The following is a 10,190-nucleotide window of genomic DNA, read 5'->3' as shown; positions in this document are numbered from 1 at the left end:
ATGAGATATTCATAAAACATTTAACTTTTGACATTTTTACAATAGACTTGAAGAATTATAGGTGCAACAACTATTTCATAAATGTTACAAATTAGAAAAAGCTTGGTTTCTTACCTCTTGTACCAGAACTTCACAATGGGCTATTGGCAACGGTTTGGAAAACATCTATCCCTGAGATTGATTTGAAGGCGCTACGCCATCTCAATTTTGATCCTTTGTATAGGGGTAGCTCCCCCACTTTTGTAGCTTGACGACCAGTGTACAAATTCAAATACCTTATGTTAGAACAGTTGAACAGGCTGATTTAAGTATTCATACAGTCACTGACCACAGCTAGTAATACTTAATTTCAGTGATCTACTGGAAAATGTCTTGCGATCAGTCCACTATGGGACTCAGCACTGACAGAAAAAAATAGTCCATATCAGCAGATTTGGAATAGTTGGGTGTATTTATCCCCCATCCAATGGAGCAGGGGTGGCCAAGCTCCTTGATAGTCGAGCCATTTTTCAAAATTTGAAATTTTTCACAAGCCACAATTAAATACGTATTTAAAAGGTATGCAAAAAAGGTCTTAAAATTTTTTTTTACATAAATTATATTGAGAACATATAAGCAAAAGTACAAAATATGTGTATTGAATTTAAATATTAAAAATTAAACACATTTATTTTACTTGATAATTCTTTAAAATTTGGTGAATAATTGGTGACAGCACTTCTCAGTAATACTTTCAGATGCTAGTTAGTTAATTCTGATCGGTTTTTGGATTTCACGAATTTTAAAGTGGAATAAAATGATTCACATAAGTACGTTGTTCCGAATATTGAATTAATTCTACAATCAGCATTTTTTAATTCAGGATACTTCGATTCTGGTTCAAATTTCCAAAATTCAGTAATCAACGTCGACTTATATTTTAATTGTAGAGCTTGATCTTCTTGCATCTCTATTAATTCTAATTCTCCAGATGCTTTTTGTCAATTGTTTTGGAAATGGAAAACTCACCTTGAATTGAACAACGTTGCACTTAGTCTTTCATACTTGTTCTCAGTAATTTAAAAGACATTTTGAAACACATACGGAACGATAATAACTTTTTAAAATATAATATCACAAAAATTAAAAGGGAACTCGGGTACATTTATCAAGAGCCACAAATAATCCATCAAACAGCCGCAGGTTGGCCACCTCTGCAATAAGAGTAATAAAAATAACTAAATTCACTTGTCTAGTGATTCCATTTAAGAGCTATATGCTAAGAGCTATATGCACAGAGGGAACACGAAAAACATGTTATGATACGTCCTTTAGGATATATAATTTAACATAGATTTTAAAAAAATAGTGGGCCAGCAGATGTATGTAAGTAAAATCATAACCAAATTTTAAATACATATGAACGAAAATCGTATTCTTATCAATTTCTTTTCTATTTTTTTTTTTTTTTAGTATTTTTCTATTGTAACGAATTACGTTGTTACTCTTATTTGATGCAGGTGTTTAATCTGTCATAATTAAAAGCCTTATTTGTTCAAAACTCCACTTGTTTTAAAATTTTTTGTTTCTTTCTATCAATCGATAGCGAGAAGAGTTTTGAATGTGCATATTGATCAATAATCTATTGTTACGAAAATTTTCAGTACTCTGGAATTTTTTTTGGCAAATAAAAAAAAACTTTTAATGGCAAGATTTTTAGAAGTATGAATTGAGGGGCTTTTCATTACTTTAACGTCTCGCAAATACAGATTTATCAATTCAAAATAATGTAATTTATATATCTTTTTCATTTGATTTAAAAATAATTGAATTTTATAATTCAATAATCTCAGAATTGTGAAATAAAATAAAATGTAGGGCATATAACATTTTACTTTTGACGAAAATGTTTAGCTCAAAATGAATTAATTTTTTTTTCTTTATAAAAATACAAAACTAAATAATGATTCTCTACACATCTTTATCAGTTCAATATAATCAATAATATAAATCTTGTAAATATTTTTGTTTACTGTACATTTATTTATACATAATTTTTTTATAAATCTAAAAAATCCCCCCCCCCCTAGTTAATAGCTTAAGTTTAATCAACTATAATTTTTTTACATAATTGAATAAAGTGGTTATTAATTTAAAATATAGAATTAGCTATTCTATATTGAATACATTTAAAATAGGGTTTAATTTTATGTATATCTATCTATATATAGATATGAAGAACTTTAAACAATAGGCAGAAAAATTTTTACTAATAATGCACATTTTCTAATTATGTTTAAAAAAAATTAATACTTCAAAAAATCTATAAATGATTAGGATTAACTATAGAGCAAGTCTAAAAGTAATAACCTTAAAATTTGACATACATGTGTTATAATAATAGTGTGTTTAAAATATTGAAATTAGAAAACAAGTGAAACTGCCGAAAAGCTCCACCCCATGCTGTGAATTCCAATCCTTGTGACATACCTTATCTCCCTTCTAAATTTGAAACAACTCTACTGAATCACCTAGTTTATATAATTCTAAAGCAACTAGTCACAAAAATATCCACATTTTTGCAGGATTTAGTTGCTTTTACTTGTAGAAAAAACTAAATGTACTTTTTTTAGTTACATAAAATAATCGACAACAAATCTATTCTTTTAAAATTTAACTCAAATAATCATTTGGATTAAGATGGAAAATTTATTTTTTATAACCAAAATAATTTATTTTTTGTTCTTTAACATTAAAAGTAAATTTCACATATGCTTTTTAAATACAGTAAAACATCATTTATACTTCTTTCATGGGACTAATACAAATAGGCGTATAATTTGAAAGATGTTTCTCTCAAAATTGATAGAAGTTCAAGAATTTCATTACAAAATAATGATTTTGATAACGCACTTAATACTATTGATATTATTTGGCACTTAATATTATTGATATAGAACATAAATAATCCCCGGATTTTTGTCTTATCACCGATAGGAAAGTAATACCAGAAGAGGTAATCATTGTTAAAATTAGCTTTAAGTATAAAAAACAGAAAAAAATTCTAAGTTTAAAATTTGCTCCACTGGCAAAAAAATGGTATCTTTAAATTTGATACAGCAAGTTCTGTAACAGTAAACAATTGACCCTCTCTTTGCTAAAAGCACCAGATAGTATTAAGAAGGAAAATTTTCAGCCAAAAAAAAAAAATTTATAATGATGGCTCAATTTCTTTAAAAGAAAAATAAATGTTAAGCACTTAGTCCAAAAATATGCACTGATCTTTGCTTATTTTTGTAAAATAAAATTAGGCAAGATTAAGCACTTTTAAGGTGCATACATACCAACCCTGTAATTTATTTATTTTCAAGTAAAAAATTTTAGCCATAATTTTTTTCAAAAAAACTTTCGGGAAATACGTAATTATAAGAGATACATATTAATATCCATTTGAAACAAGAAACATTAAGAGAGTTAGAAAGTTTAATTTGCACAACAAATAAATTTTTACTCTCATCTTATTAAAAGCATGAACTTCAAAGGGAAAAAAACTGAAATAAAAAGAATGTGGCTGTATAGTTTAAATATATAGTTACATGAACGTTATATAGTTTAAATATGCGGTTATTAAATATGTTTATGGTTGTGAACTTTGAGAAAAATATATTTATAACTTAAAATTATCTTTTTTTTTAAAGAAATAAATAATAAAAAAATCATATAGTTACTACTATCAGGCAGGCCACACACTAAGGAGGCAAGTAGTAAGACAGAGGCACACAGGCGAAGAATTCCTATACTTTTGTTAGGATGTGCAGAGGTGATGTGCGCATGTCTTCCTCGGTTTATAGCTAATTTTAAAATCAGATGTTCTATTGATACATAAATAAATGTATAAAAGTATGTGATATTTATTTTTAAATGTCGCAAGAAGTAATGTTCTGAACATAAATAACAATAAATAAATTACAACATTTTTAGACAATTTCAACATTTGAATCCAAGTTTTAAAATATTTTCAATGCTTTATGTACAAATTTCTTTCATATATAAATGTATCTTAGATTTATAATTAAATGCATTGAATGAAACTGCAAGCATATTATGAACAGGATGAACTTCCTGAAATACCAGTATTCCTCCTGAATTATTTAAACTACTGATTTGCTTTCCATCGTTACTTTCCATGATGATTGTTTTCTTCTGTACGTTATTACTCACAATAAAAGCACTATCAGATCTAGGCAACCAGTCTGCTCTTGTGAAAAAAGTTGACTGGCTGACATAGCTAAGGAAGAAAACAAAATATTAAGAATGGGCCTGTAAATAAAAACAAAATAAGAAACATAATTATTACAGTAAAACCTTCCTTAAATATATTATATATTTAACAACCACAGCCTCCGAAGAACGACTACATGTTTGTGGTGCCGAACATCTTCCATAAATTCTACATTACCACAAAACAGCAATTTATAAACAGTCACTCGTTGCTAGCATGAATTTTGTATTAGGCTATATCTCAGTCAACTTTTTTTTTAATTTTTCACCAATTAGTTTGCAATAATTTTATCTGATCATTATTAAACATATTTCCCCTTCTCTGTTATCACATTCAAATCATAACAGTTCTTAAGCATTCTTCATACAATACAACAGTCTTGAGCCGCGATGGCTCAGGGGGTAGAACATTTGCCTTCCAATGAGGTGAACCAAGTTTGAATCCCAGCAACGGCTGGTCGATGCGAATCCGCTTCCGGCTTGCACTGACCACAGTGCTGATGTGAAATATCCTCAGTGGTAGACAGATCATGGGTTAGTGTATCCTTGCCGCTAGGCTAACAGTGGGAGGTTCTCGTTGTCTTCCTCTCCATGTAACGCAAATGACGGTTAGATCCATCAGAAGACGGTTAGATCATCCCAATGAATGGTGTTTTCTACACTAGGAAACGCTGCAAGCTCGGGACTGCCTAAATTTCCGGGTTACTGTTTCAGTTGTATTTTAAAGCCATTTGGCATCATTGTGTTTTGAGATTCTTGCAAACAATGTATTTGATTACTTATTACTTATGTTTACAATGCTAACAATACTTGTGTTTACAATACTAAAAGTGTTAACACTAACGTAAGATGGTGCACAGCTTGCAACACGAACAAACAGTAATAAACAAATGGAAAGAGGCCAAATCAAGACTGCCAAAAAAGCGAGTTATTCAAAATCTAGCAACCATGTCACCTTTTTTAATAATAAATAACAAAATAACTAAAACACATTTTCACTCCAAACTCCCCAGAATTACATAATAACATTAATATCTTATGAAAGACGGCAGATTTGAGCTCAGAAATTATATAATTTACTTCTTTTACTGAAAACAAAATTATCCGTTTGAAAACATCGCCTATCAGAATAACATGTAGTAAGTAGCTGCAAACTTTTTAACCGGAACTAGAGTAGGTCCCGAGCTCGAGATTGTTATTGTTTACATTTCTATTGAAAACACCATCCATACTTGATCCAGGAGTTCCTTTGTCTTCTGGATTGGGTTCAAAATAACAAGGCTACGGATTTGAACATTAATAGTAGTTGTAAGCCCGAAAATTGGATCAGCTGTTCAACAGCGGTTATATAAAAAAAATACATTAGTCAATCAAATTTGATTGTTCAATTATGCCTATGACAGATAAGTTGAATCTTAATAATTCTGTGGATAAGCTGAAACACAGGAATCTTGTTTTAACTGTGAGCAGTTATTCCTAATGCGTCATTGGTCAGCTTTTAATGCAAGCAGTTCAAAGAAATTACCAGCACTTGTGCAAAATAAGAAATGGATGCATGCATCTAACCAATATTTGTTTAACAATTTCATTTCTTCTTTCTTAACGCTCTAGATACTGGAAGAGTGGATATCTGAATAAGATCTTTTGTAAATGAATAATCAAAATATGAGTAATGACCACAAAGAAAATTCCTTATATTAAAAGATAAAATCAAGTTAATAAGGATAGTTGAAAATGAATAAGAGTGTGAAAATTAGCTGCACTCAATTGCTGTGTGGAAAATAAAGTTTAAGATTGCTTTTTATTGTTTGATAATGTTTATGATTTTTTATATAATTTAATTATAAATAGCAACATTAGTCATAATAATCTCGTAAGAGACCGTTGTTCTGAGGTTTTACTGTATACAGGTCGGTACATATTAAATGTCAGATTTACTTTACAGTAGAGTATTTGTCTCACTGTTTTTGGCATAACCTTATTTATAATTATGCTGCCCAATGCCAGAGTCGCATTTTAAGAGAGAATTTCTCAAAAGTTAAGAATTTTATTACTTGTTTTATATTTTGCAAGGACATAAACTCAACCGACATTCATGTAATTTTTTGTACGAGTATAAACTTAATACTGCTCAAGCTGCATAAAATATAAACAATACAGCCTTGGTGTGAAAAACTTTGAACTAGTGATTATTCCCTATAAAACAAACCACATGGAAAACATAGAAAATCTGATACAAATGCTGCTCTGAAAGCATAGGTAGAGACAAATCTAACTGTATCTAGAAGGAAACTTGCTACTAGAACGAAAGTTGACTATACAACAATATTGCTACACTTTTCTATAGTTGGAAAGATGAGGAAAATTGGAAAAATCATTATATTAGCTGAGTGAAATAAGCTAGATCGATTGAGCTAATGCTCATCATTATTATAACCTTACCTCATTGAAAGCGATCTTTCGATAAAATTTTGCAGTACCCAGCTATTTTTTAATGTTTTGCTTACCGACTTTCACTTTTTAAGCATTTAACACATTCTTTGCCACTAAGAATAATATTTCCCTCCTCAGAAGCCGGATTACAAAACAGGGTTTTAATGGTTTAAATTTTCCTTATATTTTACTAGGAAAATTAAAAAAAACGAAGAAACTTAATATTTTCCTGCTTAGAGAGCTTTTTTTTTTTCGACGCTCTGGAGCGTCAGTGGCACACAGACTCAACCTGTCTTCGTGAGTGCCAATGACGCTCCAGCGCGTCTGATCAATATTCTCAAAAATTACTGGCATATTGCATAAAATAGCAGCTTAAAAGGAATAAAACGGAATACCATTCAAGTATAAGTAGTACCATTTATGAAACAATACTGAAAATATTTACAAATAATAAGCACAATATACAGATATTGGCAGTCACGCACATAAAAAAATTCAAAAAAAGTTTTGAAAACCAACCACAAAAAATAAAATAAAAATAGTGCTCCACTAACGTACCGAAACAACATCTCCATTCAATTTCTAAAGCCACACTAAACACAGAGCATATAACTTATCGTAGTCGATCGACACACTATCGCGTCGTCGGCATACCAGGAGGTGCCGCTCTGACGCGCTAGTGCGTCAGTGGCAGAGAACGTGTTAAAACAGTTTTTAAGGGCAAAACAGAATGAAAATTAAGAGAGTCTGAAAAATTCCATAACAGAGTTTATTGATTCTAAAGATTCAGAATTTCTTTAAAACAAGCACCTATTCAGTTAAATCTTGTTGAGAAAAGTATACTGAAGCAAATGGTATATATTTTTATTAAATAAACAGCGTTTGAAAAATATATGCAGTTTTATATATTCACTTTAAAATCTGACTAACATTTCATATGCACCAACCTAATAGAATAATAGTACAGTACAGAACCCGTTATCCGGAAAACCAAAAAACCGGAACGAAATTCGATTAGTTTTCACGCCATTTTTTAAAAAAAAATTATTTTTTTCCTCATAAGATTTTAGGATTTTTCGTTCTTTTTTTAAAGATGTTTACCTTACCATCATTTTGGAAATAATCATTAGTGTATTACTTCATCGTTTTTTCTCTTAGAGGAGTAATTTAGGTAGAGAGAACCAGTCCCCCATCCCTCGTTGCAAAGAACATCGTCACGTGATTCCTGGACGATTTTCCCTCCAGTAAACCCTCTCCCCATTCTTTGCCTATGGAGGTGAATTGATGAGCTGTGTTTTTAACTATAAAATTTAAAAAAAATGGTGGTATACTGCTCTGCATTTGGATGCAACGAAAAATTCATTAAAGGAGGACCTTTTACATTTCACAAGAAAGATTTTTATTCTTTTATATTCAATTATAAACATTTATTTTCTATTTATATGTTAGCACGCCAAGTTATGGAATGAATTTAATTGGTCTTTAACTAGCAAAATAGCAATTATTTTTTTATATTTTTATTTAAATTAATGGATTATAATGTAGTTAACATTGATAGGCATTTTCATTACAATTAAATTTCATATTGATACAAATATTCTAATATTTTTACTCCTTTTCTGATAAAGCGCGCGCATCGGATTTGGCGCATTTCTTTCACGCCAATGTTTGCAAACAGATCGCTTTAATTTTCGCTCTGTAACTTTTATTGATGCATTAAAATAATTTTTTGTAATAATTTCAAGCGAATTTAATTATATATATTAAATGATTTAATTATATATTTAATACATTTCATGCAAAAAATAATTTTTTGGATCAAAACTAAAATTATCTTTTAGAAATTCCGTTATTAAATAAAATTTATAAGCCGAAGAATATATTTCTTATTATTTTATTATATAGGAAAAAATTTTTGGATATTCATATTTACTTAGGAAGCTTTATATTTATTACTGTACATTTATTATTGAGGAAAATATTAACTAGGTTATTATAGGTACTATTATTAATAATAGGTCCTATTATTAAATAATTGTTATAGGATTATAAAAGGTGTGGCTATTCATTATTATCATTATATGTATTTAATTTTGATTTCGAGAAATAAAAAGGGATTCATTCTTTTTTTGAATATCAATGAATTTTTTTAATATAAAATTACAAGTAGTTGTCGAGAGCTATCAATGTTTCAAACAACTGGTAGACAGTATGTTCTTATATGGAATTTCGCAATACTTTTTTTTAAAAATAAGATAAAGGGACAAATAACAAGACAAAAATTTGGCATTTTAATTTAAATATTTTCATCATGTTATGTTAACTCACTAAAATTTTAATTGTATGCATTGGTTGAAATAAATTATTATCGCTGATAACACTGATAACATATTTTATAATTCATGTCAGAATGTAATATAAAAAAGACATGATGTATTTTTAAAAATTAAATGTATTTCCTAACTTTGCAAATTACATTTTATTTCTTTTTCCTTATTAAAATTTGCAGATTATAAAGTAATGACTGAGAAAATATTTTGCATATCAAGCCAGATTGCTGTATCAAATGGATAAGATGATTTTCTTTAAACAAAGATTGACAATGAAAATATATTTCTTAGTTCAAGCCGTAATGTAATATAAAACATAATGATAAGGTATTTTTTTAACAATTTAAAATAAAATATTGATATCCAATTATTTTCTTGCTGTTCTTTAAATTCTATTGAAGGAACTAGTTATTTTTTTTATTTAACTCTTATGACGCTTTGACAAAAATAATTAATACCTATAATCATTTGCAATTAGTTCTTTATATTTTAAATGCTTTCAAATGTATGTTCGATTCAAAAATCATTATTTTTATTTCATTGTCTGGCAAAGTCATACTTAAATAATATGTTATTAGCTTTTTAAGATTAAGAAATTAAAAGTAAATAACTAAATGTAGCACACATACTATAATGTATTTTTATTTGAAAGCTTATCTTTTACAATCACGAATAAAATTGGGAAAGCATTCAAAATAAAATAAAAGAGAGAAAAAATCTTTAGTACTCTTGAAAATATTCCTGTACGATGCGACCGCCAGCTATGAATTTTTCGCCAAAATGGAAACCCCCATCTTGGAACAAGTTTTCAGAGCCCAAACAATAGACTAGCTCTCTCTACCCTAATATCTCCTCTAAGTTTTTTCTTCTTTTTAAGATTATTTAAAAAAAATTTTTTAGTTGGGTTTAACTATAAAAAAACGGAATTTTGTAGCGATTCAGAAAACCGGAAAAATCAGTTATCCGGAATATCGATGGTCCCGATTGTTCCGGATAATCGGTTCCCTACTGTACTATTTTGGAACACTTCCACAAAAGCTAAAATAAGGAGAAATAATAAAATTTTCTTGGCAACACATATTTTTCACTTTGTATTATACATTCAGGTTCGTTCAAAAAGCAAATGTCATTGAGTTAATAAAAAGAAACAATTATCTACTCCATTGA

The 10,190-nt window shown here is 28.9% G+C and overlaps 1 protein-coding gene across 3 annotated transcripts in view; it reads right to left on the bottom strand.

The window, feature by feature from the left end:
• Positions 1-3,866: 3,866 nt before the first annotated feature.
• LOC110282549 (WD repeat-containing protein 76) overlaps positions 3,867-10,190 on the bottom strand; it is a 58,126-nt gene continuing 51,802 nt past the window's right edge. For all 3 annotated transcript variants that reach the window (XM_087164202.1, XM_087164205.1, XM_087164203.1), the window contains one exon: positions 3,867-4,267. In XM_087164202.1, coding sequence (XP_087020328.1) covers positions 4,006-4,267 — 262 coding nt within the window. In that variant the 3' untranslated portion in view covers positions 3,867-4,005. The remainder of the gene's footprint in view (positions 4,268-10,190) is intronic.

Source organism: Parasteatoda tepidariorum, chromosome 5 (assembly GCF_982258835.1).
Source record: "Parasteatoda tepidariorum strain Cologne lab strain chromosome 5, Ptep-v5.0, whole genome shotgun sequence".
In the NCBI taxonomy this organism is placed as follows: Eukaryota; Metazoa; Arthropoda; class Arachnida; order Araneae; family Theridiidae; genus Parasteatoda; species Parasteatoda tepidariorum.
Note: the sequence above shows the minus strand (reverse complement) of the source record. Positions and strands in the feature narration are given on the sequence as shown.